Raw genomic sequence first — 18,595 nt, 5'->3', positions numbered from 1 at the left:
AAGGACTTGCCCTAAGAGTAGGAAGGACTGGCCTGGGATGCAGTGGGCCCTGCTATCCCCGAAGCTCTTCACTCAGAGGTTTTAGATGCAAATCACTTGTCAGGGATGCTGAAGGGGGCACTTCCTGTTATCCTCCCCCATTAGAATGTAAGCTCCCTGAGGTAGGTTGGGGTTTACTTGCTTGCTTGTATTTGTATCCTAGATGCTCAGTAGGGTGCCTGGCACTTAGAGAGAGTTTAATGCTTTATCCATTCATTCTTGTTTTGGGAGGGGTAGGACTAGCTGTTCTTTCTGGTCCCTTCCTTTTCTGAGATTCTGTGATTTTACTTATCTCCAGGGATCGTGATAATAGGCGGGAGGAGCCCTTAGCCCCCCATTTCCACAGGACTAAGGGCTGGGGATACCACACACAGATACATGGGTGCACCCCAGATTTTGAGTCAGAGGACCTGGCTTTGAACCCTGACTTTTTTGAAAGCAATCCCTTTTTCTTTTCTTTTTTTTTTTTTTTTGGATGATGAATATATTCTTTTATTTTTTTTAACATTTATTAATATTCGTTTTTAACATGGTTACATGATTCATGCTCCTACTTTCTCCTTCACCCCCTGCACTCCCCCCACCCATGGCCAATGCACGTGCAATCCCTTTTTCTGACAGTGTTTGTCCTGCATCATCCCTAGCTTCTCCCTCCCCTTCAAAGCAATGTCTCTCATTCTGAGAGCCAGAGGCTACATCTTTACAATTCTGCTTCCCAAGCTCCAGCTATTCCCTGCCAAGACTCCTTAGAGCCCTGGCCCTGGAGGAGATGCTGAGAAACTGGAAAGGAAGGGAGGTACCTAACTGGAAAACAAATGGGAACCAATTATCCTATTGTTTACTTCCATGTGGCACTGAGGACAGAGCCCTGCACTTGTAATCAGGAAGACCAGAGTTAAAATCTGGCCTCAGACACGACTAGCTATGGTTATGTATTTCCTTACTGGGCAATTCACTTAACTCTGTTTGCCTCAGTTTCCTCATTTGTAAAATGAGCTGGAGAAGGAAATGGCAAGCCACCTTAGTATCTTTACCAAGAAAACCCCAAATGGGGCCATAAAGAGCCGGACAGAACTGAAAGTGACTGAACAACAAAAATGTTTTCTTCACAAAACAGTTTGAAATAAAGTTAATAAGCCAACAAATTTGCATTTGTGCCCCACAACTGTTTCCAAAGCAGACCAGGCCCCCCGGACTCAGCCTAGCCAGCCAATAGAAAGATCCTGCCTTGCCCCTTGGCCCTATAACAGTAGCAGTAAATGACAACCCATCTTCAGGCTGCCTTGGAGGCTGCCCACCTGCCCTCCAAAGCTACCTTCCAAGGCTGCCAAACAAGCACTTTTCCTGACCCCCACGCCCTGCTGGGAGGGGTTCCCTGCTGCACTGCCCTGAATTCTGTGAACTATCATACAGTCCTCTGTTATCTAGACTTCAGTTAAACTCTTGTAACTTCTTTGTTTGGCCAGGGACGAACAGCCAGCCAGTGAGAAGCAGAAGTCAGACTGTTTCCCAGCATCTCCTCCGGGGGGCTGAGCTAGCTCCTCTCTAGGAGACCATCCTCAGCTCAAAAGCAACTCTAGGAGGCTCCATCCTTCACCTCAGCCTTGGAGACCTTGGCCATTTGAGCCTTGTGATGGGAAAGGGAAGCTTGGGTCCCAGGGTTTCCACTGCTCCTCCTTTTCCCATCTTTTGATTGGGGGCTCAGTTTCCCCAAGGTCCCTTCCTGTTCTAAATCTTGGGCTTCTTGATCCTCAAATCTCTTGGGTAGGGGCTCCTTAACAGGTAGGTCAAAGGTAAGAGATCCCCAATGAATATTGTCTCCTGGAAGCCAAAAGGGAGGGGAGAAAATCACTACCTCTCTCTGGAGTAAGGGAGGCTCCATGATCTATGCCTGCACACTAGCTCCTCCCCAGCACACGCTTAGACACGCCTGCACCTACAGCCACACCTGGCCTTGGCAGGAGTCAGGGTGAATCTCAGCAGGTGTTGGCCTGGGGTGGGCAGATTCCCCACACCTGTGGGTTCCTGTCAGTGCTTGTCTTGGGGGGTGGGGGAAGGAGGCTGGTACCTCAGGGCTTCAGATGGCTAGAGGGAGGCGGGGATGGGGTGGAGGAGAACCCAGGGGCCAGGCCGGCCCCTTGGGAGCCCTTACTCTGGCTGCATTGGCTGAGGGGATTCAGATCAGCCGAGGGGCTACTGGACCCAGTCAAGGGCAGCCCCGCCAGGAGCCCCAGGAGCCCGAGAACCCCACTGAACCAGTCACTGCACCAAGGACAGAGAGTCCGGAACCTGATCCTGCCACTGGGGAACTGAAGAATGAGCCCCACTCCCCAAAGGCTTCTAGCTCAGACTCTGAGCCCAAGCCCTGGGAGCCTGAACAGGTACTGGGGGAACTGGGGAAGAGGATAGGCAGCTCCGGCCCAGGGAGCAGCTGCAAGGAAGGAGAGAAGGAGATATGTGGGAGGTTGGTGGGAGTGAGAAAGGGCTTCAAGGAGGCTAGAGGCTTTGGAGGCTTAGAAGGAGGTTGGGATGGGAGGGAAGAATGGCAGAGGTTATAGAGGAGAAGCCTTATGGGGTGGATTGAGGTGATGGCAGCTAAGGGACAGATTCTGAAGACCTTAGAGGTTAGAAGGAAACTAAGGGGGAAAAGGATGGAGATGCTGGAGGAGCAGGCTATTGGATGAAGGCTTTTTACTCTTATACTTTTTCCCTCTGTTTCCCTATTGCCCCCATCCAGCACCCCCAGTGCCTGCTGGTCCCTGGTTCCTTGGCAGATTTTGCTCTTCAAACTGTGGTCTCTCTTGAGGATGCTGGTATCTCAGGGACCCAGGCCTTGGCCTTCAGTCTCTCCTCAGCCTTGGAGGCTCAGGGAGGACAGCTCCCAGAAAAGGTCAGCACCCCTCTGTAAGCCCAGCCCTGTCAGCCTCACACAACTCCTTCTTCCAGCCCCATCAACCCTAAGGCTCCCCTTTTCTTGGCCCTTCCCAGAATTCTGTCCCTGATTTTCCCCATCCCTTCTCTATCAGCTCCTGGGCTCCCAGAACTTGCCTCTTAGAATTCCAGGATCCAAGAACACAGAAACTTAGAACATCAAAACATAGAACATAAAATGGCAGAGAGCAACATCACAGTTTACAAGGGCATCTAGTCCAACTCCCTCATTTTCAGATAAGGAAATTGAGGCCCAGGAAGAGGGAGGTTTCCCCAATGCCAAAAAGCAAGGGAGGGATGCCTGCCTGTGAAAGAGGGATTAGATTTGTTCCACACAAAGGACAGAACAAGAAGGCCTATTTGAACCCAATCTGAACTAAACCTTCACAGCAATGAGAATGTTTCAAAAGTGGAACAGGTAGCTCAGGAGCTCCCTGTCACTGGGAGTGCTCAGGGAGAGGCTGGAGCAACTGGATCTCAGTGAAGCCTGAGCGCTCACTCTTCCTTTCCCAGGTACGGGAGGTGGTCCAGGGACTGCATGGACAGATGGCCCAGCTTGTAGAAGGCAGGGCAAGGAGGGTGGCCCTGAGGGCGCTTTGCTCATTGGCTGCAGAACACACACAAGAAGTGGTCCAGACCCTGCTGCCTCATTCTCTGCCCTGTGACAGGTACTGGGCACCCCTCATTCTCCTAGGGCCTCCCAAGCAGGAAAGGATCCAGGAATCTTGGCATCCTCCATTGCCCTCCCCTTCCTCCTCCTGAGGGCTGTTGTGTCTGTTCTGGGGAGGACAATTGGCACCCAAACCCTCAGCTCCTAATTAGTGCCCAACCCTAATTAGTGCCTGCTCTGCATTCCAACACCCACAAAACAGGCTGGGATTGGAGCCAAGACTCTGGGGGCTTCTTTGGCTGCTTAGTCATAGATACCTGGGTCATGAACCCATTTATCAGACTAGGCAGAGAAAGGCTGGTGTCAGAGCCAGGGGAGGTTCTCCTCTCAGTCATCATGTTCTTTTGTTCCATGGTTTCCCTTCAGTCTATATATTCCTTCCCATTCTCAGTCCCTGGGTCCCCTGACTCCCAAAGTTTCCTCCTGCCCCCCTAGACCTCCTACAGTATAAGTACCCTCCTCAAACACCAAGACCCTTCAGTCCCAGCGTCTTTCCTCTAAGATCTAAGTGCCATCAATTCTAGCATTTCCTATCATTTCCTGGGTCCCTTATGTTCCAGGGTGGGTTCCTTCATTTCCAGTCTCCCCTAAATTAACCCCCCTCCCACACACAATCCTTTGGTCTCCTATCAGGCCCAAGATTTCCTCCTCCTCTCCCTCAGAACCTCTTACACTCCAGTTCTCATCTCAGGCCCTGAACCCCCTTATTCCCATGGGTGTCCCTTAAATCCAGGGGCTCTTCATTCTTAAGATCAGTCAATTACTCAACATTTATTAAGCACATGCTCAGCACTGAGCTAAGGTGAGTATACAAAGAAAGGCAACTTTCCTAAATCCAAGGATCCTTTCAGTCCCAGATTTCCCCTCAGACCCAACATGACTTCCAAGACTTCCTATAGGCTGGGTGCTCCTCAGCCTCAGGATCCCCCTCCCAGAGGTGCCAGGCTCCTTTCCCCAGTCCTAGCTCTCTGTCCACCCAGACCCTCCCACTTCCCCCTCCTTCCTGTGTCCCCAGGGCAGCAGCTGAGTTGTGGCGGGGCCTGAGCAGGAACCAGAGGGTGAACGGGCTGGTCCTGGTACACTTGCTTCAGGAGGTGAAGGGCCCACCCCAGAGCCAAGGCCTCAGCCCCAGCTCCAGCCCAGGCCCGAGTCGCCAGGATGCCAAGCCCTATACCCAGGCATTGGCTGTGAGTTGAGTCCTAGTGTGGGGTAGCTTGGAGGAGGGAGGGAGGCTGGGTTCGAGTCTAGAGGTCGCACATCTGGCACCAGAGTCTGGGGGGAGGAAGGAAGACAGAGGGTCCTGGAGAGATCTGGGGAAGTTGCCTCAGTCTGCGCCTGGGACCCATCTGAAAAGTGTTGTCTGAGGTGTGTCTTACATGGGGTCAAAGCATGTCCTGGGAATGCTTCGCTTATGTTCAAGGAGCAGCTCAGGAATTTAGAAACACAAAGATGCTATTGATTACATGGAGAAACACACTGGGCAAGACTATGAAATACTTATCTTCAGGAGAAAAAAAAACCCTCCAAACACCCTAGAAAACCAGGAATGTGTCGGGTATCTCTGCAGGCCACAAGGGCGCTGGGAGAGATGCTGTCCGTGTCAGGATGTGTGGCTGCCACTCGGGGCTTCTATCCCCAAGTGCTCATCGCACTGGTCACACAGCTGCACCAGCTGGCCTGGGGTGTCCACTCCCCCCAGACCCAAGTGAAGGTCCGGGGTCCTCCCTCCAACCATGCCAGGTGAGACTAGTCTGGAAAGTGGGGGAAGAGTCAATGGGATTAAGGGGAGCAATTGGTGAGCCCAACAGTCTCTCCTGCCTCACTCCCCGTCTTCATTTTCCTTGTCTCCAGCTGTGCGGTGGAAGCCTTGAAGGCCCTGCTCAGTGGGGACGGAGGCCGAATGGTGGTGACCTGTATGGAGCAAAGTGGGGGCTGGAGGCGCCTCATGGGATCTGGGACCCATCTGGAGGGTGTCCTCTTGCTGGCCAGGTCTGAGCAGAGTGGGCAGGGGCTTTGGGAGAAGGAAGACAGATAAAAGGAGTTGGGAGGTGTCCCAGGAGAAAGGTCTCAGAATCTTGCTGGTTCTTTAGGCTGACCAGTACTGATCAGGATCTGGCTAAGGGAAGAGGAGATTGTAGTGGAGCAGGGGGAGGATGCTGAGGGCAGAAGGAACATGGGGTTATCAGGGTTCCTTCCTCAGCTCTCTCTCACCTTCTCCCCTTCCTGTGTCACCCCAAGTGCCCTTGTGGCTCATGCTGACCACCACCTGCGTGGGCTCTTTGCAGACCTGCTTCCACGGCTACAGAGCACTGATAAGGCTCCACGCCTGACAGCGATGGCCTTCTTCACAGGGGTGAGTGATTCTGGGGACCCAAGGGCCTTTCATCCACACCCCTGCATTGTGGTGGATGGAGAGCTGGGTCCTGAGCTGCTGTGTGGCCTTGAGCAGATGACTTTCCTTCTTGGGGCCTCAGTTTCCCTATGCTTAAAATAGTGATCTTTCTGCTGGGATCCTCTCTGGAAAACAGGGCTAGTTAGGGAGAAAGGTGGTGCAGGGGTGCGGTGGGAGGAGAAGCGGGGTCTTCCTCAGCCCCAGAGTCCCCCTTCCCAGTTGCTGGTGCCCCTTTCCTGAGTCACCCTTATCCCAACCCCTCAGCTTCTTCAGAGTCAGCCCACGGCAAGGCTGCTGAGAGATGAAGCCATTGTACAACGTCTGACTGCCTGGCAGGGGGACCCTGAGCCCACAGTGCGATGGCTGGGCCTCCTGGGCCTGGGTCACCTTGCCCTGAACCACAGAAAGGTGAGGTTGGACTCTCCCTGGGTGTGGGGAACTCCGTTTCCTGATGGTGGACTGGCCGCCCATGGGTGCCCCTGGTGGGGACTAGATGAGGGGAGAGCCTGGGTCCCGCTATCCGGGGAATCTCTGGTCCTGCGGGGCAGGGAGTGAAGGCCCAGGCAACTCCCAATTATCCAACTTCTGAGTTTAGCTGAGGCCGGAGCCTCATCCAATTTTAATTACAATCTGAGCCAAACAACTCAGGGGCTTGTGTACAAGGGTGGGAGCCACAAGTTTCGTAATGAACGCTCTAGGCCAGCATCAAAACAAAAGTATTTGGATTCTCCACAGTTTGGATTCTATTAGCAGCGGAGACTTGGAGGCGGAAGCCACCCTGGCTTCCCCACACTCCGCCAGAAAGACCAGCAGGGATTTAAATAGGAAGCCGCCACTAGCGCGGTGTTGTCTTGGGGCGAGGGGCGGGGCAAATGACAGTGCTGACATCCTGGTCCTCCGCGCAGGCGCGGCACGTGGGGACGCTGCTCCGGGCTCTGCTGGACGCACTCGGAGAGGCGGACACGCGGCTGGTGGGGGCGGCCTTGGGCGCGCTCCGGAGGCTCTTGCTGAGGCCGCGGGCTCGGGCGCGGGTGAGCGCGCATTGCGCCAGCCTGGGCACGCGCCTGAGGCCGCTGCTGGACCACGTGAGCAAGACTGGAGGGATGGGTCAGTGGGAGGGCTCCGCCTCCTTCCTTTTAGCCCTCTCGGTCCCGGGTTGGTCTTTCGCTCTTCTTTTCTGCCTCTCCCGCCCTCAATCCCCGCCCAACCTCGAGTACCACCTTCTACCCATCCCCAGGCTAAGCCCCGCCCCAAGCCCCTCCCCTCCCTTACCGTAGGCTCCACCTTCCTAACAGCCCACTCCTCTCCCTTTTCGAAGTGTCAGGATTCGGTCCGAGCCTCGGCCATTGGGCTCCTGGGCACACTGGTGGGTCAGTGCTCTCTGCGGCGTGCTAGGATGGTGCGTGAGCTGGTGCTGGGCAGCCTGGTGACCCTGCTGCTGCGCCTACAAGACCCGAGCCTGGATGCTGCCGAGGTCCGGGGTGCCCCCATCCCCCCTCCCCCCACCCCACTCCTTCCGGCCTGGAGCCTCAGTCTACACCTTCCCTCGCCCCCCAAGTTTTCCCATTCTCGCCTGATGAACCCCCAATCCAGAATCCCTCTCCCTATTCTTCAGAGCCCAGAATCATCTATGTATCCCCAGCCTGTTATGTCCTGGGGGAATACAAAGACCAGAACAAACCCAGCCCCTGTCCTCTGGGAGCTCCCTTTTTACTGCTCCTGGGAGATGCTGAATACATCAAACAGAACTGAATTACCATGGGAGAACCCACAATTACGCAGATACCTAAATACTGAGTATTTACATTATCACAAAACAATACCAAGAGATTTCAAGCTAGAGACAGAGCCGGAAGTGGGGAGCATCAGGAAAGACCTGTTAGGTGGCAGCAGGACTGGCTTGAAGGAAGCTAGAGGTTCTAAGAGGGAGAGGTGAGAAAGGAGGTGGGATTTACTGGTGCAAAGATATGAAGGCTATCACCCCTCTCTGTTGAACCACAACTCTAACCCATACCTATTCTCCAGATATGGAATCTCTCCCTCCCAGAGTCCCAAATCCAAAGACCTCCCTCCTCTTTGGTTTCCCAGTCTTCAGGTCAAGAAAGTCCCCTTCTCTGTTCCTTTTGTCTTTCCTAAACAATGACCAGTGTTATAGATTCCTTCCTTTTTCCTTTAGATCCTCTTTCTTTCCTTGATGTCCCCTTCCCAGTCTTCTTCCTTCTTTCCCCTGCCTCTCTCCAGAGGGAGGGGATTAGGGAGCAGAGGGCTACAGTATGAGATGGCCCTCAAAAATAGGTCCTGCCTGCCAATGCAAGGAAGGTTGGGATCCTGAGTTTGGTTCTGCACCTACTACTCCCTACCCCCACCTCCAATCTTCTCCCATGTGTCTCCCCCCCCCCCAACTTCCCCCTCCCTATCTCACTCTATCCTGACCTTCCATTTGGCCCTTTCAGAGCGCAGAGTGGACGTTAGCTCGCTGTGATCGATTCCTGCACTGGAGGCTTTTGGAGGAGATCTCAGCCATGGCTCACTATGACAGCCCTGAGGCTCTAAGCCGAACCTGTGGACGACTGGTCAGTGTGGACTCCAGAAGGGTAGTGTAGAAAACCAGAGCCTTGGCTGAAGGACTGCCCCCTGCAAAATTAGCTCCTAGTGCCTTCCCTTATCCCCTCAACACTAATTGTTCAAGTCCTACCTCTGGAGCATACTGCCTGTGTGACCCTGGACAAGACACCTAACTTTTAGGCTCTAGGTAACTCTTTAAGACTATAAATTGCAGAGTAGATGTTAATTTATGTCAATAGAATGAGTTCCCACATCCAAGAAGTTCCTTTCACCTGTGAAATCACAGCTCCACTATCCCTCACCCTTACTGAAGAGTCTCTTTCAGCAAAGATAACACACTGTCCTTAGGTTACTCACAGAGAAAAAATTTCATGTATCTGATGAATAGCCACAAGCAGGAAACAGAACCTCTTCCTTGGTCACTTGTTTTCTATCCAGGGAAGAATTTGCCTGCAATGAATAAAGTCATGAAGCTTTCTTCAGTGGCGCCCACAGGCTCCAGCTATGTTCCTCTGAGGCGTGTATCCCAATGGAGACCTTGCCTCCCTCTTTGTCCTCAGGTGCAGTGGTACCCACGCAGAGCCTCTGACTTCTTGAGCCAGGCCCAGGGCTACCTGAGGAGTCCTGAGGTTCCCATTCGCAGGGTGGCAGCCATGTTCATAGGTAAGCTCTTTTTCACTCTTACTCTCTGGGTGGCCAGCCCTAGGGATCCCGGCACCTACAGCTGGGAGTTTGATTGGAAACTTATTGAGAAACTCTTTTAGCAGAACCATCTGTTCTCAAACAAACTCAAAGACTTTTTTCCTTTCCTTAAAAACAAAAAAATTCCACTATATTCCTAGCTCTTCCTCCTCCTCTTCCCAGAGAGCCATCCCTTATAATAAATCAAGGAAAAAAGGAAGGGGAAAAAAAAGTTCCACAAAACTAAACAACATATTAAAAAAAATTGAAGTCATATGTAGTATCCCATACTTGTGGTCCCTCATTTTTCTGAAAAAGAATGAAGAAAGCTATCTTTTATCTCTTCTTTGGGGCCAAACTTGGTCATGATAATTTGTAGCATTCAGTTTGGTTTTGTTGTGATTTTTTCTACTTACATTTTTGTGGTCATTGTGTATTGGTTTTCTGGTTCTCCTTTACTTTGCTTCAGTCCATATAAGTCTTCCCCTACTTGTCTGTAATAATTTCCCTCATTTCTTATAGCACAAGATCATTCCATTATAGTGCTGTGCCACAATTTGTTTATCCATCATCCAATCTATAACTGCCTACTTTATTTCTAGTTCTTTGTTACCACATAAAGTGTTGTTTTAAATATTTTGGTCTATATGGACCTTTCTATTTGTCATTGTTGACCTAGGATATTTTTTTAACCCTAATCTTATGTCTTAGAATCAATACTGTGTGGGATAATGGGGGACAAATGATTTGCACAGGGTCACACAGCTAGGAAGTGCCTGAGTTCATATTTGAACCCAAGATCTCCTGACTGCAAGCCTGGTTCTCTATCTACTGAATCATCTAGTTGCCCTCTTAACTAGGTTCTTTTTTTTTTTAAACCTTGCCTTCTATATTAGTATTTAATTAAGTATACTAAGTATTGATTCCAAGGCAGAAAAGTGGTGAGGGTGAGACAATAGGGGTTAAGTGACTTGCCCAGGTTTACACAGGTAGGAACTATTTGAGGTCAGATTTAAACCAAGGATGTCCCATCTCTAGGGTTTGGTGTTCAATCTCTTGAGCTACCTAGCTGCCTCCAGAATATATTTCTAATGGTAGAAACCCTGGTTCAAAAAGTATGGGCACTTTAGTAATTTTTTTGCATAATTCCTACTTCTTTTTTGAAATGGTTGTACTAATTCATAGCTATCAATCATACATCAATGCCCACATAATTTCTCAAAGTTCTAACAACCACCTAGTAATCTTATCTGACTTTTTGGTACTTTAAAATTCATTCAGGCCTGGAGACTCAACATCACCAAGGGCAACTAAGTGTTCTCTCTCTTTGCATTTAGGTTTCAATTCTCAGTGAACTGTTTTTTTTGTTTTGTTTTGTTTTGTTTTTGTGTAGTCCTTCCTTGTCTGCCTGTCATTTCCTTGGTAGAGAATTCAGAAGCAGAGAAGTTGGGTAGCCTGCCCTCTTGCTACTACCTGTTATCATTGTTTGATTCACCCTGAGCTCTCACTCCTTTGATCTTTCTTTGGTTCCTAAGATAGCTTTCAGAAAGCCTGCAGCATTTTTCATCAGCTCATTTCCCTTGGCACTAACCATACTTTCTGTATTCATCCCCACTCACCTGCCTTCATCCCTATCTTCTGCACATTCTCTGATCAATCCAAAAGCTCATCCATGTCCATCCTTCTTGCACCATTCCTGCAGCCCACCCAAAACTTCTCATCTGATGTAATTTTTAGACGACCCACCTCCTTTTCTTTGTCAGTGGAATTGTGTGTCATCAGAGTTTTATTCTTGGGAATTTCTCTTCCTTTTTGACAAAAGACCTAGCCCCAGAGGCCTTTGTTAGAGGTTGTTCACACTCAGAGCTAAGGGGATGATGATCCAATCTCTTTGGTTTCAGGGTTTCTGATCCATCACATGGACCCTGACTGTGTCAACCCTGGCCTGGTGGATTCACTGCTGCATGGTAGGAAAGGGATGCTAGCTAGCTGTGTTGAGTGCTTAGGGCTCCTGGGATGGGTGATTTCTTACCAAGACAGTGAGAGTATATGCCAGGGTGATTCATGGGTGTAAAAAACTGAGTGAGGAGCAGAATGGACTGCCTTTGCTGTGGAGCATGTATGACAGGGTGAGCACTGGTTTCCAAAAGTATCTTCTCTGATGGGCCTTGTTGTCAAGGAGCCCTCTGTCTGAGGGGGAGATGGAGGACACACATGGAACAGAAGGTCTAGATTGAGGTAAATTCTGAGAGCAGAAAGGATGGATAAGAGAAGGTAAGGTCTGATTATACATGGAAGTCTTCCTGGGGAGGTGAGTTCTTTTTTTGTTTTTGTTTTTGTTTTTGTTTTTAAACCCTAACCTTCTGTCTTAGAATCAATCCTAAGTATTGCTTCCAAGGCCAAAGAGTAAGGGCTAGGCAATTAGAGTTAAGTGACTTGCCCAGGGCCACACAGGAAGAATCTGAGGCCAAATTTGAACCCAGGACCTCCTCTCTCCAAGCCTGGTTCTCTATCCACTTAGCCACCTAGTGACCCCCATAAATAGACTCTAAAGAAGGAAGGTGTGGAGAGAGCAGATCAGGGGAGGGAAGGGAGGATGGATTCAGGGGGAGGACAGCTGAGGACCTGGACCTTCCACGGATCTAACATCCAACCCTTCTTCCCAATTTCCCACCATAGACCTTGGGGAAATGCAGTGGGATACCGAGACTTGCATCCGAGATGTCTCCCACATCACTATGCATCAAGTTCGGCTGGTGTGCCAAGACCAGGACTCCCCTGGACATGGCAACTTCTCCCCTTGGCAGCTGTTTTGCTGCTGGGGCCACCGCCAAGAGCGAGAGAGACCAGTCTACGAGGACAGCCCCTTCAAGCCTAGGAGCCGGGCTGGCCTGTGGGGTTGTGGGAGGCCATCCTGAGCTACCTTCTGGCTCTGTTCTGATGAGAACTTGTTCAACCAAGGAAGCAAGTTGCTTGCTCTTGTCCATCCCTCCCCTAGGCATTCACAACCTAGGCATAGCTATGGAGTCCTTAAGCTCCTCATGGGGGGACCTTCCCAGGGAGATCTGCCTGGGAACCTGTTCCGAGGTAAAGAGAGAAGCCCTTACTGCATGCAGCCTGAGGCCCAAGCTGGGTGTCAAACCCTGTCCAGAGAAAGTGGGCATTTTTCTCTCCCTCTCTCCCCAAAGGGAGAAGCTTTTTCTGTCTTTGTCTTTTTGACTGATAGGGAGATTTCCACCTGGCCCTGAGAGAGGAGGCACGAGGCTGCCCACTCTCTCCTTAGCCAAGAGGATGCTAGAGGCAAGGACAGAGAGCCAAATGCTACCTCAGAATCCAATCCCTCGACATCTCCTGTACCCCAATCCTTGTCCTCTGTCCTACTCCCTTCAAAAGTGGTCTGTGGGACATGGCGGAAAGACTGGGTGGTAGTGCCAGATCAGCCATCACTAGCATCGTGGCCTTCATCACTCTCTGATACATCTCTTGTGAAATGGAGATGGTGATCCCTGCCTCTTGAACAGAGAGCTGTTGGGAGGAAAGTGCTTTGTAGACCATGAAGCTATAAAAGAAATGAGAGCTGCCACCCCTCCTCAGAACCAGTCCCCTCAGCCTGGGGGCATCGGGCAGAGCCCAAGGGATCAGACCCCAGAGAGCCCAGAGCTCGAGCCAGGCCCAGGGGCACTTTATAGACAGATGCTTCTTATGCACCAATGGATAGTGTTGAGATGTTTTTTCTCTCCGTGGAGATGCTGTGCCTTCCTGCTAAACTATAAGCTCTTTGAGGGCAGGGGCTTCAACTTACTCATCCTTGTCCCAACCCACTACTCTAGCTCTAAGCATTTTTCCCTTCTCTAAAATGGGAAGGTTACTTGTCTCCCCATCTCATTGTGAGTTGTGAGGAATTTTTTTTGATTGAGTAGTTTAAGTCATATCCAACTCTTTGGGACCCCATTTTGGAGTTTTCTTGGCAAGCATACTGGCGTGGTCTGCCATTTCCTTCTCCAGTTCATTTTGTAGATGAGGAAACTGAGGCAAATAGGATTAAATGTCTTGCCCAGGGGTCACACAGCTAATAAGGGTCTGAAGCCAACTTTGAAGTCATGAAGATGAGCCTTTCAAGCACAGCACTTTCTTCACTTCACCACTCAGCCCTATTGTGAGGAAAGTACTCTAAGTCCTAAAGGAGATAGCCGTGCGAGTTGTAGCTTTTATTATGGTTAGATGACAAATAGATGTCTGTTGAATGAAGGGAGACACAAGAGTAAATACATAGAATGTAGAAATGTGCTGCAGGTGACGTGTGTTCAGGGCCAGGCAGTGTCAGAAAGGGGCCATTTCTCCTGAATGTGCCTTTCCCCCTTGTTGTCTTGCAAGTACCTCCCTGCAGCCCTCTCACCAACTTTCCCACCTCCCTTCTCCCTTTCTCCAACTTTCCATCTCTTGCTCCAGTAACCTATTATCAGTGGCACAGCTACTGCTTCTGAAAAGGCCATCAACTGCCCCATGGTTCCCCTAACTAACCTTGTACCTTCCCACACCAGAACATCCATCCTTCTATGGCTACAACTCCCTTACTTGTGATGTCTCCCCCCTGTTGAATGGAAATTCTTGGAGAATATGTCTCCTGTCTCACTTTTGTATTTGTATCCTCACTGTGTAACACCTTCGTGCTTTACACATAGTGCTTAATAAATACTTTTTCAGTCATTTATTTATTTATTCATTTTTTTCAATGCAGTAAAGATCTGAGTGAATGGACTAAAGGAAGCTGGGGGATTTTAGGAAGAGACTATAAAGTTAAAGAAATCAGGGGCAATTACTTTTCAGGTACAGATTAAATGAAGGTCTTAACTCTGTGTGAAAGTAGGGAGGGATCTACTGTCAAGTAGGGTAAGTGGCTGGGCACTTACCACAGGGAAAAGCGTTGCTGTGAGGATCAAATAATATTTGTAAATCACAGCACAGTGCCCGATGCATAGTAGATGCTATAAAGACATGTATTCCTCCCCTTTCCCACGTGAAATTTACTTCAGGAAAATCTCCCATTATAGCCAAGGCAGCCTTTCTGTCTCAATTTCCATTAGGATTCTCAGTTTCTTCCCTACTTCCTGGGACCTGTAAAGAAACACTAATGTTATAGTTTAAAATACATTTACTACGTAGTTTGGAAAGGTAAGGCATAAGAAGCTATTCATTCCTCAAATAAAGGACCAGCCTTCCCTCTGAACTAAAACAGCTAGAAGTCATTATTAGAAGAGAATTTTTGATGGTTCCTTCCATGTCAATCATGTGGGGGATCCATACTTTTTTTCATCACACTTACTTCGGCAGTTCAACAGTGTAATTAGGATAAGGAGCTGTCTTCATTTTCTCTTTGAATTCTCTATACATCATTGGAGAAGTATCTCTACTTTTCTACCTAGACTTATGTCTTGTTTCTAGGATCTAGTCCATTCATCCTCTTCCCAATATCTCCATGGTGACCTTCCTCAAGGGTCAATCAGCTCTCCCCTTGTCTTTACACTGTATTTAATATAGCAGGGGCTAGAGAAACAAATTTAAAGAAAACAGTAGGCATTAAATTTTTTGGCTTGTAGATGAGTTTTATTACCAATTCCAAAGGAAATGTGTAATTTGAAATCTTGAATTCTTGGACTTCATCTCCCAGAATCCTTTTCCCTTCATCCACCTTGCATCCTCATGTTTGGTAAATAAGTGGTATGTAATTCCACCCTCTTGCCCTCTTGTGACTGTGGCTGGGTTAGCTTCCTCTTTATTCTAGCTTTTTATTTTCCTTTACTTCAAGTTATTATTAATAAATCTCATTAAATATACTTGGAGATATATTAATTTTTAAGGTTACAGAAAAGAGTTTGCACAAAAGCCTCTGAATGGAAACAAGTAGCCTCTTAACAGCTGGGCACAGATGATGTACATCTGGGAAGATCTAAGTGAATGCAATTACCATCCATGTTATGTCTCTTTCTCCTCCTGATCAATTTTTAGAAACCTCTTAAGCCTTCTCATTGCTCTGGCACTCCAGTCAGAGGAGCAGAACCTTGGGAGGATTGATATGGTTATTCTGGAAATTGGTACAACTTGATACTCAAATGGATCTGTGATTCCATTGATTTGGGAATTCTCAAGGCAAATTGGATGTATTGACACCTGTCTAACCTGTTTGAGATGTCCTTGTCCTCACCAAAAGTTCACCCCAAGGGTTCACCCAATGTGCTGGAGACCTTTCTTAATTTCTTCCAACATTGTAAAAGGCCCAGCAGTTGTCCATTTGTCATTCCTTGCTCTTTCCACAAGGCCAGGCCAGTTTCTCTTCCTATCGCATAGTTCTTGCCAAACATCCTTTCCCATTGTTCTTTAAAGTTACTCATCTTAGAGCCTGCCCACACCCACACCTTCTGTGTGATATTAACTTATAATTTTTGGGGGGGAATTGCATTCCATGTTTTGCTGCCACTTATTAATACCAGAAGAATGTTATCATTGAAAAGATGAGCCTTTGTTTTGTGGTCATCAAAGGAATATTCCAGAGAAGATATCAAGCTCTCTCTCTCCTATTCATCTTGACTCAACTTGCTCTCCATTTGTACTGTATATACTAGATTAATATATCACTAGACAAGTCAAAATGGTGTTTATCTAAATGCATGTTGAAACTGAAACAATAGCAATTCTTCATCCACTTGTTCTTCCTTGTGTAGCTGGATGGGCCAAACTCTTGAATGATCACAAATTTTTTCTATTAGTGTTCTAGATGAAGTCAGCAGTGTCCTCTGCAAAGAGGAATATCTGAAGTACCTTACCACACATAGGAAATCTCTTTTTGATCTAGGCTTTGTGGCAAAGCTCCTTTATCACAATGGTGAATACCTTTGGTGAGTATACATCTTTCCTGTTTTATGACTTACCTGATGTTTATTGGTTGTTGTCCTTTATACTTGAAGAAGACAAAAAAAAAGACACAGGTGATGTCTTTTGACTCAAACATAAATTGAATGTAAGTGAGGCAGAGATGCACAAAGTTTTAGGCCTCATTTTTTTTTCTAGAGTCATCAAAGTTCAGTGGCAAGACAAAAGTCAAGATGACTCATGATGGCTTGGGATGCAGTGGATGACCTTGGCTTCTTTGATGTCTAACCAAGCTCTAAGTGCTCCATGGTACCTGCTTTTGCTGCCTTGATGCCTATTGGAACAAATTGTTCTTATCTGCCCCTTCCTCCAGGAGAAGTCTTTACCTGCCTGATATTATTATCAGAAGGTGGTTAAATGGGGTTATTTCTGTTAAATCTTCTATAGCATTGATGGTGAAACTTTTAGAACTTTTTAGACACCATGCCCCCTCCCCGAAGACTGAGTGCCGTTTCCCCCTTCCCATCCTACCTTACCCCAAATAGGGGTGAGAGAAAGAGAGGGGAGTGGCCTGGGCACTTTGCTTAGGCGTTCTTCCTTTGGGCTACTGGGCAGAGGGGTGGGGAGGTGCAGTGGAGAGGGATAAAGGAGCGGCTCTGCCCAAGTCCCTCAGCTTTCATTTTTTTTAAACCCTTACCTTCCATCATAGAATCAATACTATGTATTGGTTCCAAGGCAGAAGAGCAGTAAGGGCTAGGCAATGGGGATTAAGTGACTTGCCCAGGGTCTCACAGCTAAGAAGTGTCAGAGGCCAGATTTGAACCTAGGACCTCCCATCTCTAGGCCTGGCTTTCAATCCACTGAGCCACCCAACTGCCCTCTCCCTCTGCCTTTCTAGTAACTAACTTTGTGTATAAATGGATTTAACTCTAGCCCATTCATAGTCAAAACTCTACTCATCCTAGGCATAGAAATGATGTAATCCTCACCTCCCTTAGTGGGGAGGGGAGATGAGTAACCCACACATGACAAGAAGTAACAAATCAAGAACAGTCCAAAATCAGTGTAGAGACTGCCATTTGTCCACTTGAATTAGAGGTGGACCCCCAGGAAGTGACGAAAGACACTATCTCTTTAAGTATGTTAGTTACTTCCTGTGGAGGGGGGTTCCGGCTTTGAACTTGGTGCTGCAGGTAGTCCAGTGAGTCCACAGACCACTTGCACTCTGTATTGTCACGTGGGTAAGTTAGGCTGACTTCCTTGGCCTACCTAGGCCGCTTCCAAACTCTGCCTTAAGTAGGCTCTAGCCTATCTGATTGCTAGGCCTTGTGGCTTGTAACCTAATTGATTTAGCCTTCTAACCTTCTCTCTCCATCCAGGCCTCTGCAGGCCTGGACTAGCCTCTCCCTTTCTCTTTATTTCCTTACACTTTACCTTCCTAGTTGTAAATAAACTACCTTAACCAGATGCTGACTTGGGTCTGATTTAATTATGGAATCAACCTGAATCCTTGATTCCTGGTGGCCACACTTTAAATATATATCTATAAATACCTAAAATCTCCTTTACCATTTGGCAGGCTACAGTGTGCATGCCCACAGAGAGGTCTCGGTGTGCCGTCTTTGGCACCTGTGCCATAGGCTCACCATCACAGTTCTAGGAATCCTGAATGATTTTGATGTATGGGAAACATTTTAGTGTAAAGAAGCCTATGAAGTGTTATTTTACTGAATCAATTGCTTTCTCATAATCAGCAAACAAGCACAGTGGAATTTATATCTTCTTCATCTTTCAGTTAACTGTAAAATGATAAAGATGTAGTCCATTATTGAATATCTCTTACAAGAGCTTGCTTGCTTCCTACTAGTACCCTCATTGAGAATCCTTTGGTTTGTATTTGGATGACTTTCATAAATATTCGAGTAGTTACTGATGTACTCTGGCAGCCATTTTTCAGGTGAAACAACTTAATTATGAATTATTTAAGTAAATAATTGAAAAAAAGGGAAGCAGATAATATAATAGCATCTATACCAATTATAATAATCTCATCTTTTTAAAATAATGTAATTTTTCTTTTCTTTTAAAAATACATTTTATTGATCTTTTATTTTTATATCACTGAATTTTTTCCCTGTACCTCTTGCCCCTCTCCATCCTATAGAACAAAGACCTTTTTAAAAAGGAAAAAGAAAAAGAGGAAGAAGAGAGGGGAAAAAATCAATCAAACCAATCAATACATTGAGAAATTCTGACAATATATGCAATTTTCTTTCTTTCTTTCTTTCTTTCTTTCTTTCTTTCTTTCTTTCTTTCTTTCTTTCTTTCTTTCTTTCTTTCTTCCTTTCTTACTTCCTTCCTTCCTTCCTTCCTTCCTTCCTTTCTTCCTTTCTTTTTCTTTCTTCCTTTCTTTTTCTTCCTTTCTTTCTTCCTTTCTTTCTTCCTTTCTT

At 47.7% G+C, this 18,595-nt stretch overlaps 1 protein-coding gene across 1 annotated transcript; it reads left to right on the top strand.

The window, feature by feature from the left end:
- Positions 1-2,120: 2,120 nt before the first annotated feature.
- On the top strand, positions 2,121-13,254 carry MROH6 (maestro heat like repeat family member 6). Its single transcript, XM_044669350.1, has 14 exons — positions 2,121-2,420; positions 2,777-2,929; positions 3,484-3,638; positions 4,656-4,827; positions 5,208-5,380; positions 5,492-5,629; positions 5,879-5,993; positions 6,297-6,440; positions 6,938-7,117; positions 7,351-7,506; positions 8,486-8,605; positions 9,158-9,260; positions 11,180-11,245; positions 11,958-13,254. Exons 1-14 carry the CDS (start codon positions 2,121-2,123, stop codon positions 12,194-12,196), a joined length of 2,214 nt encoding a protein of 737 aa, XP_044525285.1. The 3' UTR covers positions 12,197-13,254.
- The last annotated feature ends 5,341 nt before the right edge of the window (positions 13,255-18,595 follow it).

This window comes from Gracilinanus agilis, chromosome 1, assembly GCF_016433145.1.
Source record: "Gracilinanus agilis isolate LMUSP501 chromosome 1, AgileGrace, whole genome shotgun sequence".
NCBI lineage: Eukaryota > Metazoa > Chordata > Mammalia > Didelphimorphia > Didelphidae > Gracilinanus > Gracilinanus agilis.
This window is presented reverse-complemented; position numbering and strand designations above follow the sequence as displayed.